Below are 16,865 nucleotides of genomic sequence, written 5' to 3'. Positions count from 1 at the left end.
TTGTTAAAAAAAAAAAAAAAAAAAAACAACAAGATACATTTTTCTTTGTTAAAAAAAGGAAAAAAAGAACGAAAAAATGAAAAACAAGAAGACAAAAATGAAACCTTACCAAATGTGCCTTAATTTCTTTTCTTGACTCCTGAAGTTTTCAAAATAGTCTAAACCATCTCATTAGCTACGGTAACATAAAAAATTAATCGAGTTTTTTCTATTATTATTCATTTAAACTGTGAGAGGAATCAGAGCTTGCAAGGGAACCGGAGAAGAACAAAGCATTTAAAAGAAAAACAGATAAATCTTCCTAACGAAAATGCATATGAATGGAAAAGGGATATTGATGCACCTCAATAAGATTTTCTGAATACAATATGATCTTTGACATACAATATCAGTTCCATAAATTCTAGTAATTTATCCTATCCCTCACCAACAAGAGTAAGCCAAGAGCCAAAATAAAGTACAAGGTATTAACATTAAAGTGACTTCTCAGTCAGCAAATTGTCTGTCATGTTCTGTTCTCATCTCACTTTCGATCAGATCGTTTAATTTAGGCATTTGAAGATATTTATGTTAAAGAATAAAGAATCAACTTGTGTCTGCTACATATCAGTCAAGGCAACTAAAACAGCTGACCCTTCAAGCAGAAACGCAAAGTATCACCAGAGTTTCTTGTTCTTGTTTGTTCAAATTATAGAATACGGCCTATCTTTCTTTAAGCATGCTTCGAACTCATAACGATATCTCGATGGACTAGGTTTACAAATTTCCTATTTAAATAAGCATCGAAAGTTTAGTGGGTGTATCACATACTTGATGGGGATTGTGACAGTCAACATGTTGGGTAGATTGAGATCCTGGATTCTTCTCACAGAGCTCTTGAACATGCATTGCTTTTCAATAGGCTGGAGCCAACACTCGATCCTGTAATGAGCAATAAACATCTTGGTATCTTCTCATTTAGATCTTGGATCTAAATTTCTCTTTGATTGCTGACGCTGTTGAGCATAGCCAAAAATTTTGGATTCTACAATGAATGAGAGACAACTTTCCACAATGGTTTCAAACCATGAATGCTTGAGTTGATGGGATAGATTTTGTTGCTTTCATGAATTCACTTGTAAAGATTCTGCTCATTTAGTCTAATAGCTACCCATTCTCCCAACCTCGAGTGTCCGTGTTTTCTACATGCATCAAGGACTTTTTCTAGCATTGGAACAGTAGGATCAAAGGGCATATTAATGATAAATTTTTCGAGCTCATCCATGTTTCCATGTCGGCCATAGAGCTCGATCATGCATTCATAGTGCTCTAATCGAGGTATGATACAGAACTTGTCACTCATTGAATCGAAATACTGCCTACCTAACTCAACGAGATTTTCATAGACACAAGCAAGCAAAATACCTTGGAAGGTCACATGGTCCGGGTTAATGCCTTTCTCCATCATCATCATTTGAAACAATTCGATTACTATCATACCCCTTCTATTGTGACAACATCCTAAAATTATGGAGTTCCACAGAACCACATCGCGCGAAGCTGCATTTTCAAAAACTTTGAGAGCGTACTCAAGTTGTCGGCATTTGCAGTACATATCAACTAAAGCTCCACTAACTGCAATGTCTATCTCATAATTATTTCTAACCATGAAGCCATGGATTTGTTTGCCTTGATCTAATGCAAAGGTGTTTGCACAGGCTGCTAAAAGGGTTGCAAAGGTAAATTTACTAGGAGCTGCTTCCCATTGCATCTCTGAGAAAATTGTCATAGCCTGTTCACTCATGCCGTGACGAGCATAGGTAGTGAGTAGAGCATTCCAGGAGACTTCATCCCGCCATTGACTCATTTGGTAGAACCAAACTCGGGCACTTTTCAAGTTCCCACATTTACCATACATGTCAAGGAGAGCATTACCAATATAGAGATTAGCATAGAAACCAATTCTATAGATAAAACCATGAACTTGCTTTCCTCTTTCAACATCTAAAAGGCCAGTACACACATTCAATATCAGGCGAAGAGTAACGTGATCGACATCCTTAATCGAATTGTGCATCAAGTGGACGAAGTCTAGTGCCTCTTCCCATTGACCGGAATGAATATACCCTGCCAACATAGCATTCCATGAAATCACATTGCGTTCGGGCATTTCATTGAAAAGCTCCCTAGCTTTTAGAACTTCCCCAGACATTGCATATCCATATACCATGGAAGTCCAAGAAATAAGATTTCTGGAACTAGGTTGGATAAATACTTGGTGAGCATTTTCTAATGTTCCACATTTCACATACATGTCAATTAAAGAGCTCGAAATAACTTCATCCCCTTCCAAACCTACTTTCACTACAATACCATGAATTTGCCTACCTTCTATAAGTGCTGCCATACTTGAACAAGCAATCAGCGCATTGGAAAAAGTAAAACTCAATGGCATCACTGCCTCTCGGAACATTTGGAAAAACATTGACACTGCCAATTTACCATCGTCCACCTCAAGATAGCGCCTAACAATAACATTCCAGGAAACATCATTTCGATTCTGGATTTCATCAAACATGCTACGTGCATCATTCATAAGCCTACACTTTCCATAGACATCAACAAGCGAGCTCTCAAGAATCACATTGCCAACAAAGCCAGATTTCACAATATGCCCGTGAACTTGCCTCGAAAGGTGAAGAGCCAAAACAGAACCGCAAGACCCAAGGACACTAGCTAAAGTTATTTCAGTAGCATAAACACCGGATTTGTTCATATTCAGAAATAAATTCAAAGCTTCCAAAGCAAACCCATTCTTCGTATACGCCGTTATCATCGCATTCCAAGATCCCCCATCTCTCTGAGGCATTTCCTCGAACAGCTCCCTCGCATCCACCAAACACCCACATTTACCATACGCCTCAATTGCCCGATTCAACAAAAAAATCGGCGGCGTGGGGCAAAACGTAACCAAATGAGATTCAACCTTTCGAGCTTCAACAAGAGCGCGAGTGGAAGAACAAATTTGGAAAAGGCGAGCATACAAAGGATGAGGAAAGGGGAATGGGGAATCGAACAGAACCGAGACAGCTTTTCGGAGGCGACCCTCTTCCAGGTATTTGAGGATTGTGGTGGCAACGGCTTTGGCGCCGGTGGGTTGGGTTCTGGCGCTGAGGTTCTTATGGGAAAGAAGGCGATTGAGTATTGAGGCCGCAGACACACCCATGTATCAAAATAGCGGTTCGAACACGAATGCTTCACATAGCGGCGCATTCTTTTGCTCTCTCTGTTGCAACCATTCAAAGGCCCCCGCCAAAATAATGCGTAGAGTCTTCCTTCCATTCTTTTTAGGTCAATCATACAAATTTTACCATAAGTTACAAAAAAAATTTATCTTTTTATCCTTCAACTTTAAATTTACCTCAAAAATAACTTTTTCATAAAAATAAAAGAGTGGCTAGCAATTATAAAATAATGGAATAAGTCGATTTTATGATATATTTTAATTATACTATAAATTTTATGGAAAAAAAACTATATATCAATGCTTTATAGATTTTCTTCAATTTTTTTAACATAAAAAAGTATTTTTAAATTTTTTAAAAAATTTAAAATGTATTTTTTAAGTTTTTAAAAAATTTAAAAGTATTAATAAATTTTTAAAAAAACACAAATATATGAACCTAAACTAGGTCGATCCTTGTAGATTATCTTCAAATTTTTTAATTTCAAGTTTTTTAAAAAAATTAAGAGTATTAATGAAAATATTTAAAAACTAAAGTGTGATCTTTTAACCCTTTAAAAAAAAATAGTATTTTTTAGAAAAACTAAGAATATTATTCAAACATTTAAAAATTTATGAATATATTTCGGACCAAATGTGAAAGATATTTTTATTAATTTAGTGTTAATATTTAATTTAAACGACAAAGAGTACACACATTTATTTTTCTCTTAATAATGCACGAATACTTCTAGAAGTCAGTCTATTCTTTATTGTAACGTGGCAACATGAATTTATTTAACGAATAATATAATCATCCACAATTTTGTTATAAACCTCATACCAATCAGATCCGTATATAAACCTCATACATTAAAATGCCAATTAGATCCGTATATAATAATTTGGATAAATACGTTAAATATTTTTCAATTTGACTTTTTAATTTTATATTTTAAAAAATTAGACAATATTCCTTCCTTTCTTTCTACTCTCAAAAGAATATTTTCAAAATTAAAGCATTAAAATTTAGCTTTCAAATATTTTTAGAAAAAATAAAAAAATCACAAGAAAAACAAACACAATTTTAAAATATTAAAAACAAAAAAATCAAATTTTATACCAAATTGAATTAATTAAGAATTTTTATTAGATGGCACTAAATCTTTTCCTTGGGTTAATAAAGGAATTAAAAATTAAATTAAAATATTGACTGCAAGAAAATTGAGTACGTTGCTAACTTACCAGATACAATAACCAAACTAAAAATGAAAAAGAAAAAAGAAAAAGCTTCGTGATAGACATTATTTATTTCCTTTGATAGAAACCTTAAAATAAGCGGATAATAATTTTTTTTAAAATATGTTATTTATATGTATATATACCTCGAAAATTATAATATAATATTTAAATTTTTAATGAAATTGACTTTATAATTTATATTTAATATAGTCGGATAATGATTTAAAAGGTAATTATAAAAATTTGATAATATTTGAAATGATGGAATGGGGAGACCAAATTTGTCCTGGCAGCTAATAAAGGCGGAGACTGATGATTGCAACAATGAGAACAACAAATTAAACCATTTAACTCACTAAATATTAATTAGAGAAAGATTAGAGTGAGTAATTAACAAAAAAATCAAGCCCACAATAAATATTAATTATAATTAAAATGTTGCAATAATGATATATATATATATATTATATAGTTGGGGGAGAAATGGGGTCTACAGGCCGGCGCTCCATCTAGAAGTGGTTGATTACAGATGTTATTAAAATTAATTTTTGTGAGATAGTGCGTCAGCATTTTGTTTTTATTATAATTAGATTTCATTTTGTTATTTTCTACATTAAAACACAATCATTTCCATCGAGTGAGTTTACTCACTTATTTGATTGTAAACGTATGATCGTTCTTTAAATCAGCAGATGTGAGACTTTTATTATTATTTAATAGAGTATATAGACATCATTGAAAATTAAATTTCATATTTAAAGACATTATATATTTAAATAGGTTAATAAATTAATAATTTAGAATCAATAAAATTTTGAAAAATAATTTGTGTAATGGAGTATTTTTGCGAAATTGAAAATTATTATAAATAAAATAAAAAGACTATTTTACCTATTTTCCTTTAAAATATATACAATTTGCAAAAGGGCTAAACAGACATTTAATTGATACAGAATATAATAATTGTTTTTATATAAAAACGATGAATAGCAGGAGAATTGAGGAGGAAGAAAGTAAACCACAATTTATTATTATTATTTTTTTCAATAATAATGACAAATAATCATGTAGCTGTTCCACACGTTGTCCTTCCATTGGACAATAAATTAGAAAAATCCCACAAATCATTTACAGATTTTTTAATTAAATTCCAAATAAATAAATAATCTCCTCACATTTAATGCTTGTATTTTCAGTCTTCTATTTTATTTATTTATTTATTTATTTATTTATTTATATAATCTTCTACTAATTAACAGCCTAACAACCAACGTCTGAAACCAGAAGAATAAAAAAAAGATATATAAACCTTTTATAAAAGAGGTGAGTTCCTTTATTAAAAGAATATTTAAATTATTCCACCCATTCCCTTAGTTTAAAAATTATCGAGAATATATATTAAAAAAAATTCATATTATTTGGATAAACATGACATTTTTACAATAATACCATAGGTTATAAGAAATAAATTATTTATTAATGCGATAATCCAAAGTTTAAATATTAAATAACTTTTGTGAAGCGCAAGGGTGGGATGTCTGTCACCGTACCTTCACGGTAACTAGTCCAAGTTACCGTGAAATTGACACGTAGGCGACCGTGTTAAATTACAATTTTCTCCCCCTCCTCTCTCCTCCTATACCCTCCTCTGCCCCTCTAGCTTCAAACGCCGCACCACACGCGATCTCCTCTGCTTCTCTCTCTGTTTCAAGTTTCTTCTACAACCATGGGAAACCCTATCCATACAGCCGAAGACTGCATCATTTTCAGGGGGTGGGACAGTGCCGCCGGGGACGATGACTCACAATTGGAGTCCGGCGTTTGTTCGCCCACGCTCTGGGGTTCCAATTCTCGAACCAACCTCCAATTTCACCGCCCGCGTAATCGCAGCCTCTCACCGACGTCCCGGACACAAGCCATAGCCAGAGGGCAACAGGAGCTCATGGAGATGGTCAGGAACATGCCGGAATCCTCCTACGAGCTATCTCTCAAGGATCTTGTTGAACACCATTTGAGTAATTCTGAGCGTCAAGACGGCGATGCCTCGCTTTCGCGAGACGATTCCGCCTCTGAAACTTCCTTCCGAAGGGACACCAGCAAGACGAGGAGTGAAACTAGGGCGTTGGTTACCAGAAGTAGAAGCGTCGATAGCGGTGGATTTTACCTAAAAATGTTCCTCCCGTTGCCTTTCGGGCAGATGTCGGCCAAAAAGAAGAGGAATCTTAGAACCGATTCGGGGTTGAATAGCAGTTCGAGAGTGTCGCCTAAACCGCCACCGGTGGACAGAGAGTGGTGGAGGAAGCGATCGAATGAGGGGAGCGTATCCGGCGGCAGTAGTAATAGCACTAGCAGCGAAAGAAGCAGGTAACGAACCAAATCAAATTGTTTATCAATCCAGACAAAAAGAAAACCCCCCAATTTCATGAATCTCAAGATTATCTGTTTGGTCGTGATGAATTTGATGTGCAGGAATTCAGAATCGCAAGGAGGTTGCTGGTTTTGTATCAGTCCAATGAGGAGTAAAGATCCAGAGTAGAACAGCTTCCATTAGGAGTATTCAAATGAAATGAATCTTCTTAATATGTAATCTTCTCTAAATCACAGCTGAATTTTGCAGCTAAGCTTGTTTATATCTTTTCTTATCTGTATTTTGATTTCCTTATATTTTCAACCAAGAATTCACCTGTTTTTTCCTCCCATTTTCCTTAAATTCAAATGGGATATTAAATTATCACGATGATATTATGTTAGTGGGAAGACTCGAGGATTGACCTCGAGCTTCTTGTTGAAGATTGTTGGGAGGCAGTCCCATATCAACTAATTTATAGATAGTAAATAATACATCTCCACTGTCATAATTTCACACGATCTTAAAACCATAAAGTAATAAATTCTTTAATATTGCTTATTTTTGGTACAAAAGAATGAATGCAAGACGTGGGGAAGATGGCCCGCCAAAAACTATCCAATGATTCACAACGTCCGGAAAATTTAAGCCATTTGGCATCATTTGTAGACTTTGGAATAGAGTATATTGTAAAGATTTGAATTCAAATTTTACGTCACTTTAAATATTATACAACATATTGTCAACGTCAATATCAATATAGACCCCTATGATTTGAGTATTTTATTAGATTTCAAGTTAAATGGATCCTAAATTGTACAAACAAATCTTTCTATTAAATATGATATCAGATCCACATCGATTGGATAGAGATATGAAACATTTTTTCGGTAGAGTTTTAAAATTATGAGACCGATGACGATATATATAACGTATTAATGTGAACAATGTATACTAACATTAGGTTTGAGCTGTTACATAATATAATATAGTTGTTGAATTATGTGCGGGTTGAAAACATAAACTAAATAATTTGGAAGATCTCTAAAGAAAAGAGACAAAGATTCTGTTGTTTACTAACTATCGTCACTCACAAGTAAGCTCCAGCTCCAATTATGGCGGAGTCGAGTAGTGATACCTCAATTCAAATTCAAATTCAAATTCAAATTCAAATTCAAATTTTCTCATTTTTTGTTTGGGCTTTCATTTGGGCTTGGGCCAGTTAACTTTGGGCCCAGTATTGCAACTTTAAAAGGGTTCTCATATGGGTTACAGTCGAATTTTAGTTCAGAAATGGGCTTATGAGTCGCAAAACGTCATGATTGCAGACCCGATCCATCGGCCCAATTATTGTTTCGGGTTGACGTACTCAGCAAGTCTACTACGCCATCCATGCGGTTAGATTGGCAAGCCAAGTGGGACCAGATGGTCTGTGGTCTTAGTCCAGCACGAAAACGCGGTTCTACGCTCCAAAACGCATCAGCCACTCCCCGAAGTCTCCCCCACTGAAGACTTGGAAAATGTCAAACCCGGAGACCCAAACCAAAGAAAGAACAAAAAAATCGTAATGGATTCTTATAATGCTTTTATGATTCCGCTTACCGTTTACTGAATTCATTCATAGGAATTCGTCTATCACGGGACTCCGTGGTTCGTGTTCTTACGCGGGGTTTCCATTTTTTCCCCATTATTTCATTATTTTCTTTGTTGTGGGACTCTGAAAATTCCAAGTTGGGTCTGAAACTAATCGAACAAGCAACCCCTCGACGAAGAAAAGCCAAAACGAAGAACACACACACACACACACACACACTTCTCCCCACTTTTGGCTGCTCATTCCCTAGGCAGGTATGCTTCATTTCAGCCCCAACCCATTTTTTCTTTTCCTCTGTTCCATCTATTTCGTTTGTTGATCCTGGCGTTTACTTTTAGATTCTGGGTAAATTTGCTTTTGCTTTCGTTTTTCTGCTTTATGGTTTGCTGCCTCGTTTCTGCCTATTATGAGTTGTTTTAGAGATAGATCATGAGTTTATAAGTAAGTAAGAAATATGCCTATCGAAGAAACCCGGCAAAGCTGTGAGAGCTAATGCTCAAAGGGTCATAGTGGGTTATGTTATGATTTGTATGTCCACTTGAATCATCTGTTGTTGATTCTCATCATCTATTGAGAAATTTTGCTTATGGGGTTCTTGTTTATTGGCAAGGAATTTGTTGGTGATTCTCTAATCACTTGATATCTTCTTTTTGCTCCTTTTCAGAGTTGCTGCTTTATTTTTTAAAGGTATAAAGGGAGAGCCATTGATGGCAACGATTTCTGATAGACTTCTGTTCCACGACAGAGCTTTGTGTAGTTCACTTCTTAAGGTTATTTGTAGCTGAATTTCAGAAATCCTGCTGGATTGTGTTTCTCAGGAGATTCAAGGACAGAAGACCCTATTGGGGTGCAAAAGATTCAGAGAGATATGGCTACCAATGCTGCTGCTGCTGCTGCTTGCGCTGAGAGAGCCACAAATGATGTGCTCATCGCTCCTGATTGGGCCATAAATATTGAGCTCTGTGATATTATTAACATGGATCCCAGGTAAAAATCCCAACGTTGTCTGAAATGAATATCTATGAGTTGTTTACACTTACCTTAGTGAACTCTGAAACCAATGAAAGCAAGTTTTTGTTGCTGACAAGTTGTTTTTTTCCCTTCCAATTGGGTTCTTTGGACTCAACCCGCTGTTGTCTGCTTCCGTACTTATAAACTCAATCCTTAATCATCCTCAACAATCTTTACTTATAAACTCATGATCAACCCTAAAATTAGCCAATGTGAGACTCTTTTTCCAACAATCCTCTCCTCGAACAAAGTACACTATAGAGCCTCCCTTGAGGCCTATGGAACCCTCGAACAGTCTTCCCTTAATCGAGGCTTGACTCTTTCTCTGGAGCTCTCGAACAAAGTACACTCTTTGTTCGACATTTGGTCACTTTTGACTATACCTTTGAAGCTTACAACTTATTTGTTCGATATATTAGGATTCTTTTGACATGACTAAGTTAAGGGCATGGATTTGATACCATGTTAAGAATCACGACTTTCCACAATGGTATGATATTATCCACTTTGAGCATAAGCTCTCATGGTTTTACTTATGGTTTCCCCAAAAAGGTCTCATACCAATGGAGATGTGTTCCATACTTATGCACCCATGATCAATCCTTTAATGGGCCGATGTAGGACTCCTTTTCCTACGATACTCAACACAACTAACCAATTATAACTTCTTCCAACCAAATATCTATTCTCTGTTGTGATTTTAAATGTGGACTCTGGTTTTAAATGGGTAATTCATAGGCAAGCGAAGGATGCATTGAAGATACTCAAGAAGCGCCTGGCTAGCAAAAATCCTAAAACACAACTTCTAGCTCTCTATGTGAGTCTTCTTAGTCTTTGTTGAATGTTTACCATAAACAACAATATCAGATTTCTGGGTTGTGCTACTTTCTTTGTAATAACCAATGGCTGAAACTTAATTTTGTTACTAATAATCCAGGCATTGGATGCTCTAAGCCAAAATTGTGGCGATACTGTTTTTAAGCTGATCGTAGATTGTAATATCCTGCACGAAATGGTTAAAATTGTAAAAAAGAAGGTATCTGTGAACTTCGACATGAATCTATCCTGTGTTACTTGGTTAAGTATACATCGCAAACCCGGACAAACAGTTTAATGTGTTTTTTTAAATCCTAGCAGCCTGATTCGACTGTAGGACACAAGATACTAACTTTGGTAGATGCATGGCAAGCAACATTTGGGGGTGGCTCCAGGGGAAAGTATCCACAGTACTATGCAGCCTACAATGAATTGATGGCGAGTTATCTTTTACTCTGATATGTAACATTTTAAACCTTTGACAGAGTGTTGGGAAATCCTTTTGCAGTACTCATTTGTTTTCGTTTCGTAATACAGAATGCTGGATTTCGATTTCCACCAAGACGAGAGAACGTTGGGCAGTTCGTAAGTCCACCTCAGATACACCCTGTTATTGAGCAACATGTTTCACCCTATGATGATCTTGCTGCTCAGGTTTCTCTTCAGTCTGATGCTTCTGGTTTAAGGTAAACGATTTAATTCCCGTTTGGACTCGTCGTTTTGAAAAAGCAACGGGCTATGAAGTGGACCGACGCATTAGAGTTTCGATCCAATGCGTCGGTCCACTTCACTTCTTGCTCGAGTATAGTTGTTTCTTTTCTATTTGCCATTGCCTTTCTGGGTTCAACTCTGATTATAATTTGAACTTAAACAGCTTGCCAGAAATTCAAAATGCACTGGGGCTAGCAGATGTTCTGTTGGAAATGCTCGATGCGTTAGATCCGAAGACTCCAGAGGTATTCCTCTAAAAGTGTCTTCATGTTGTAAAAGAAAGAGTTTGAGGAAACTCATATGAGACATAATGCACAATTTGTCCTTTTCCGTTCGACATTTTGACTTTCATGTTGACAGGCTTTGAAGCAAGAAGTTATTGTCGATCTTGTTGATCAATGCCGTTCCTACCAGAGCCGTGTCGTGATACTTGTGAATGAGTCAACGTAAGATATCGTGCCAGCTTTATTTATTACCGTAGACTTAACCTCTGACTCGTGCTGTTTGCTCCCATTTCAGAGATGAGGAACTGTTGTGTCAAGGATTGGTGCTGAATGACAGTCTGCAGCGTGTACTCAGCTACCATGATGACATTGCAAAAGGAACGTTTACAACGGAAGCTAGAAGAACAGAACCTCCTCCCGTTCCATCGGTTCCATATATGGACCCCGAGGAGGATGAGTCGGAAGTTGATTTTACACCATTAGCTCGCAGGTGCCTATAATTGAGTCCCCTTACCTTGTTCCATTCTATAAAAAGTAGAATGTCATTGTAACTGTTATACATGACTTGCAGGTCAACAAGAGATCACATTTATGCACGGGACAGGAAACTGGCAAACGGTCAATCATCTCGAGTAAGTCCGCTTCCTTCACCCTCATTAAAGAAGACAACTGGTGCAGAAATGATCGATCATCTTAGCGGCGATGTGTACAAGCGTGAAGGGTCTCCAAGGACAGTAGAGCCACCATCTTATACACCTTCAACTTCCCCGCCTTCACCAACAACTTCATCTTCCTCACGTTTCTACACCAGACAGCCTTTATTCGTCGAGCCACCCCCAAGAAGCATGTCCACAAATCCGCCCTCCGCAACACCAAGCTCCCTCCCTCCCCCACCCTCAAGATATAATCAAAGACAACAATATTTTGAGCAACAAAAAGCTGTTACAGGAGGCATTTCGCCCCATTTGAGCAACGGCTATAGTTCTTATGACAAGATAGTCGGGAATACCAAGAATCTGTCACTCGGTCCTTCCACCCCGACCAGAGCTGCAGAGCATGAGGAGGCCCTTTTCAAAGATCTGGTGGATTTTTCCAAGGCCAACACATCTTCATCCTCCAAATCCAACCGACCATTCTGAGACTCGAATAGTAAAGACTGACCTTGTTTTTTCTTTGTCTTCGTCCTCGCTCTAGTGTAGGCAGGTGATTGTGAGGTTTCTTAACGAGGTTGTTGCATATTCATGAACAAAGCCATCCATTTTGTAAGGAAGTAGGTGTTAGAATTTGTTCATTTGCTTTGGATGGGTCTTACATTGAGCCACTGATCTGCATATATTATATATTATGTTCATTTGGTAGCATCTCTTTTGTTCCGTAACATACAACACTTTGTCAACATTCCAATGGGTCTTAGATTCTGAAAACACAAGAACTGCAGGAACAAATATGCCTTTATTGGTCAAAGAATAAAGTGATTCATACATTCAACAGAACAAGAGTACTCTTTTGGCTCCTTCCACAAAGAAATTGCATTAAATGGAGAATAAAACTTATTAAGACAGCAGTTTCTAGGAGATAAGCAGTTTATCAGTTCACCAGTATATGCAATGCAGTACAGATAATGAAGGCAAAGAGAGCTTGAAAGATTGATTTTGGGCTACTCAACTTTTTAGGAGAGGGCACGTCCTTGCTACCCCTTAGAAGCCCTTGCATATGATGATGCCTCCCCTGGAAAGTGTAGGCAAACGAAAGTTTGAGAAAGAACGTCAAGTCAATGAAATTTTCATAACATGTTACTACGTTTACCAGTACAGCATCCTTGAGTGGCCCCCAGCATTCGAGTCTATTATACTTTGGAGAACTAGAATGGAAATATACCCTGACCAAGGCATCTAGCAGCTCAGGATTCTCCCCAAACAATATTGAATCTCCATACAGGACAGATTCAAGCACCTGGTTTAACAAAAAGAGAGGCATTTAGTCTTATCATAGGATTTCCATCGATGTAGGTTGAATCTGAGAGTTCCTGTAACAGCCAAAGCCCACCGCTAACAAATATTGTCCGTTTTGGCTCGATGACACGGTTTTAAAACGTGTCTACTAGAGAGAGGTTTCCACACCTTTATAAGAAATGTTTTGTTCTCCTCTCCAACCGATGTGGGATCTCACAATAAAAATATGCACCAGACGGGAATTGTACCCAAGTCTATACCGTGGCAAGGTACTATTCTACCCCTAGACTACCATGGCAGGGAATCGAACCCGGGCTATTACAGTTTCCCATGTCAAACTTTGAGATATAGTAATAGAAAATAAACTTACAAGAGGCAATTCTTTGGAGAATATGTGGTATCTAAACTCTGCAGCAAGGTCGAGCAAAGAATTAGGACCGCTGACATAGCAATGAATATGAAGACACATTTCATCCTTTACTTTCTTCCACTCAGCAACCACATCATCCTTGTTGTACCACCCTCTCAACTATGAACATTCACAGACCCAAAAATGAGAAGAAAAGAACAATGTATTGTTCCATTAAGATAGTGAAGTAGCCATAGATTTGTACCTGATCAAGGTTGATAACATCAGAGATGGTTAAGGTGAGATTAGCAGTGAAGTCACAGTGTGATAGTATGTATGTTCTTGGGATGATCCCTGCACACTTCTTCACCTCTCTACTGAATTCAACTTTTAGCTTTGAAGCTTCAAATCTTGCTGGAGGAACCAATATCCTAACAGCCTACCAATGATCAATGCATCATAAGAACCAGCAAGAACCCTTTTGAATTTTGGCTGCTTTGATTCAATAATTGTTCAAACTGTTCAAGAAATTTCATTTGAAGGAACCAACTAAGCAAATTACACGATGGGTTCTGTAAACATCATCCAGCATTTACTGTTCACCATAGTAACTCAACTGCTGAACTTCTTAGCAATATCTATCGACATTGCACAGTGAAAATCCAGCAACCCATTTCATGCGCATCATCGTGAATTTTAGCCTTAGTGTTGAGGATTTTTGGGAGAGGAATTCTATATAAACTAATTAAGGGTTGATCAAGGGTTTACAAGTAAGGAATACTATCTCTATTGGTATGAGACTTTTTAGAAAAACCAAAACCATAGGAGCTTATGCTCAAAGTGGACACTATCATATCATTGTGGAGAGTCGTGATTCCTAACATGGTATCAGAGTCGTGCACTTAACTTAGACATCGTGATTCCTAACATGGTATCAGAGTCGTGCCCTTAACTTAGACATGTCAATAGAATCCTCAAACATCGAACAAAGAAGTTGTAAGCCTCAAAAGTGTAGTAAAAAGTGACTCAAGTGTCGAACAAAGGGTGTACTTTGTTCGAGGGATCCAAAGGAGTCGAGCCTTGATTAAGGGAAGGCTGTTCGAAGGCTCCATAGACCTCAAGGGAGGCTCTATGGTGTACTTTGATCAAGGGTTTCAGAGGAGTCAAGGCTCTATTAAGGGGAGGCGGTTCGAAGGCTTCATAGGCCTCAAGAGAGGCTCTATAACTTTGTTCGAGGAGAGGATGGTTGAGGATTGTTGGGAAAGGAGTCTTACACTGACTAATTAAAGGGTTGATGATAAGTTTATTGGGAAGGAATACTATCTACATTAATATAAAGTCAGAGCTTATGCTCAAAGTGAACAATATTATACCATTGTGGAGGGTAGAGGTCATGATTTCTTATGATACATTCTCGATGAAGCCCAAAACTCAACAGAATCCTTTTAACTCTCAGGCTTCAAGTCGATCGAGAAGGAAACCACGAACATTGAAGAACAAAATGCAGATCAAAATCAGACAAGGAAAATCTCTAGGCACGAGATCAAACAGAATCGAATAGATTCATTCACCCACAAAAAACCCTTCAAATCAACCGAGATTGAATCAAATCTAGATGACCAAGAAACAAATGGAAAGAACAGAGAGGGAAAGAGAATGGTACCTCAGAGACGAGAGTATTGTAAGAAGCCTGAGTGGTACGAAAAGAAAAAAACAGAACAACAGGCTTCTTCCTCACAACAAATTCGAACTTAGGCTTGGTTGGCGATGGAAGAACAGAGTAAGAAGCACACTGAAAAGCCATGGAAGACGACGCATAACAACTTACGTCTTCTTCTTCACCTTCATCTTTCAAAATCAGATTCAGAATCAGAACCAGAGCCAGCCATTGTCGTCTGGTTTGCAGTCGCTCATGTGGACAATGATTCAAAGACCTTCGCGTTGGGCCAAAATCCAAGTCCGCCCATCTCCCTCCACACACATTCATCTTCCTTTCCAACACATTTAATTATAAAAAATAAGGTGAGGCTAAGTTTTTTCTGATTGGTTGAGGGTTTTCAATTTTCTGACACGTCATCATCTCCGGTCCATTCTTCGATAACTTCTGGATAATGTGCTCACGTGGCTAAATCTAACGCTTACACGTACTAAATGTTATTTTAATATTATCCAAATTTTAGGATGGATTTGGTGAAATGAAAAATTTAGATAGGAATTGATGAAGCAATTTAGAGTAAAAATTGAACTTAGTAAAAAAAAAATTAGAAAAATAAATATACAAATTTATAAGGAATGGAAATGTATGGGACGTTTGAGCTATGGGCTTATTCCCGTTTCGATCCTCGAGAATTTTTTAGTGGGTAATTCCGAAAAGAATAAATAGAAAATTTAGTGGGAACGAGAAATAAAATATGTAGCAGAAATGAAGACATGGGCACTAGCTACCCTTTCTTTGTCTGGATTTGTGAAGGAATTAGAATGACGGCTGCAAAGGATGTGGAGCGTTTAGGCTAATGGTACTACTAGTCAACTACACTTGCGGATGATAGTTAATAGTACTACTAGTCAACTACACTCGCGGATCAACTGAACTAGGAAAACTTTCCTCATCCTTGCTTGTGGAGATTTCTACTTGTCATTTTATCCATATCCAAAACTTTACGAGATCATCGAGTATAAGTATGTCTCGTTTATGTTCCCTGACCAAAGGAGGGTAAAAATGACGTGTTCTTTTTGAACTCTTAGTAATACACGAAGAAAATAATTAGATGGTTTAAATCGTGTTTGTAGCTTTAAGAATCTTCCTTTATAATACCATTTATCTTCCCACACAAGATTAAGATACCTAAAACAAATCTTAGATGCTTCTATTTGATGCGTTGAGATCTAGACTTGAAATAGTTTGAACATTAAAAAGTTTATAATATTTTCGTAATGGTTTTAAAACGCAATTAAAATGTAGTCCAAAAATGGGAGAGATGATGGATTTTGTGTCGGCCAAAAGCATGGGATGATTTGGAGGGATTAAGGTATATGTAAGTTGCTAGAGGCCCCTCCTAATTATACCACGAATCGATCAACTTTTAAAAGGCGTTTGGACTCTTTAGTTTCTTCTTTCTTTGAAGGGTTTGCCCGACATTTTCTTAGTAATGATAAGACCAATGATATAACGCCTAGGTTGTCTCAACTCTTCTTTACACGTTCTTTTTATTAGACGTGTTTGTGAGTTTGATCGAATTAAATTGAAACATTTTTTAAATCAAGTTGTAAATTTGTTCTAACTCATACCATTCTGAATCTAACCCAACACAACCATAATTAGTTTGTGTAAAACCAACGGTACGTAATGAACAAAAGTAAACAATATCTCCTAGAAGTGAATTTGGGTTGTTACAAATAATATCAAAGGCAGACACT

General features: G+C 36.9%; 4 protein-coding genes and 1 pseudogene across 7 annotated transcripts; 2 read left to right on the top strand and 3 right to left on the bottom strand.

Moving 5' to 3' along the window:
- LOC111489391 overlaps nucleotides 1-888 on the bottom strand; it is a 3,098-nt pseudogene extending 2,210 nt beyond the window's left edge.
- On the bottom strand, nucleotides 318-3,284 carry LOC111489740 (pentatricopeptide repeat-containing protein At3g26540). Its single transcript, XM_023138091.1, has one exon. The coding sequence runs from the start codon at nucleotides 3,203-3,205 to the stop codon at nucleotides 1,112-1,114; it is 2,094 nt and encodes a 697-aa protein (XP_022993859.1). The 5' UTR covers nucleotides 3,206-3,284; the 3' UTR covers nucleotides 318-1,111.
- A 2,799-nt stretch (nucleotides 3,285-6,083) lies between these two features.
- Nucleotides 6,084-7,154, top strand: LOC111489776. The gene is made up of 2 exons (XM_023138156.1): nucleotides 6,084-6,808; nucleotides 6,914-7,154. Exons 1-2 carry the CDS (start codon nucleotides 6,171-6,173, stop codon nucleotides 6,978-6,980), a joined length of 705 nt encoding a protein of 234 aa, XP_022993924.1. The 5' UTR covers nucleotides 6,084-6,170; the 3' UTR covers nucleotides 6,981-7,154.
- A 1,108-nt stretch (nucleotides 7,155-8,262) lies between these two features.
- On the top strand, nucleotides 8,263-12,508 carry LOC111489745 (TOM1-like protein 4). Of its 4 annotated transcripts, none has more exons than XM_023138096.1 (11): nucleotides 8,263-8,639; nucleotides 9,050-9,072; nucleotides 9,204-9,372; nucleotides 10,135-10,213; nucleotides 10,334-10,432; nucleotides 10,531-10,650; nucleotides 10,750-10,898; nucleotides 11,087-11,168; nucleotides 11,284-11,369; nucleotides 11,443-11,637; nucleotides 11,719-12,508. In XM_023138096.1, the coding sequence occupies exons 3-11, from the start codon at nucleotides 9,254-9,256 to the stop codon at nucleotides 12,284-12,286; spliced, it is 1,497 nt and encodes a 498-aa protein (XP_022993864.1). In that variant the 5' UTR covers nucleotides 8,263-8,639; nucleotides 9,050-9,072; nucleotides 9,204-9,253; the 3' UTR covers nucleotides 12,287-12,508. The 4 variants fall into 4 exon arrangements, with proteins under 4 accessions (XP_022993864.1, XP_022993865.1, XP_022993868.1 ...); XM_023138100.1 differs by having other exon boundaries at nucleotides 8,264-8,639; nucleotides 10,534-10,650; XM_023138098.1 differs by lacking the exon at nucleotides 8,263-8,639 and adding an exon at nucleotides 8,667-8,730.
- A 72-nt stretch (nucleotides 12,509-12,580) lies between these two features.
- On the bottom strand, nucleotides 12,581-15,441 carry LOC111489764 (protein STAY-GREEN LIKE, chloroplastic-like). Its single transcript, XM_023138139.1, has 5 exons — nucleotides 15,112-15,441; nucleotides 13,714-13,887; nucleotides 13,470-13,628; nucleotides 12,954-13,100; nucleotides 12,581-12,875 (listed from the first exon to the last, which is right to left on the bottom strand). Exons 1-5 carry the CDS (start codon nucleotides 15,433-15,435, stop codon nucleotides 12,735-12,737), a joined length of 945 nt encoding a protein of 314 aa, XP_022993907.1. The 5' UTR covers nucleotides 15,436-15,441; the 3' UTR covers nucleotides 12,581-12,734.
- Nucleotides 15,442-16,865: the final 1,424 nt, after the last annotated feature.

This window comes from Cucurbita maxima, unplaced genomic scaffold (assembly GCF_002738345.1).
Source record: "Cucurbita maxima cultivar Rimu unplaced genomic scaffold, Cmax_1.0 Cma_Scf00014, whole genome shotgun sequence".
Taxonomy (NCBI): Eukaryota; Viridiplantae; Streptophyta; class Magnoliopsida; order Cucurbitales; family Cucurbitaceae; genus Cucurbita; species Cucurbita maxima.
The sequence above is the reverse complement of the archived record's forward strand: the minus strand, read 5'-3'. Positions and strand labels throughout refer to the sequence as shown.

Coding starts and splice junctions, on each gene's coding strand:
- LOC111489740 (XM_023138091.1), bottom strand. CDS start 3,205: ATGGGTGTGTCTGCGGCCTCAATACTCAATCGCCTTCTTTCCCATAAG.
- LOC111489776 (XM_023138156.1), top strand. CDS start 6,171: ATGGGAAACCCTATCCATACAGCCGAAGACTGCATCATTTTCAGGGGG. Junction 6,809..6,913: donor ACTAGCAGCGAAAGAAGCAG/GTAACGAACCAA, acceptor TTTGATGTGCAG/GAATTCAGAATCGCAAGGAG.
- LOC111489745 (XM_023138097.1), top strand. CDS start 9,254: ATGGCTACCAATGCTGCTGCTGCTGCTGCTTGCGCTGAGAGAGCCACA. Junction 9,373..10,134: donor ATTATTAACATGGATCCCAG/GTAAAAATCCCA, acceptor GGTAATTCATAG/GCAAGCGAAGGATGCATTGA. Junction 10,214..10,333: donor CACAACTTCTAGCTCTCTAT/GTGAGTCTTCTT, acceptor CTAATAATCCAG/GCATTGGATGCTCTAAGCCA.
- LOC111489764 (XM_023138139.1), bottom strand. CDS start 15,435: ATGAATGTGTGTGGAGGGAGATGGGCGGACTTGGATTTTGGCCCAACG. Junction 13,101..13,469: donor TCTCCAAAGAATTGCCTCTT/GTAAGTTTATTT, acceptor TTGTTAAACCAG/GTGCTTGAATCTGTCCTGTA. Junction 12,876..12,953: donor CACTCAAGGATGCTGTACTG/GTAAACGTAGTA, acceptor TACACTTTCCAG/GGGAGGCATCATCATATGCA.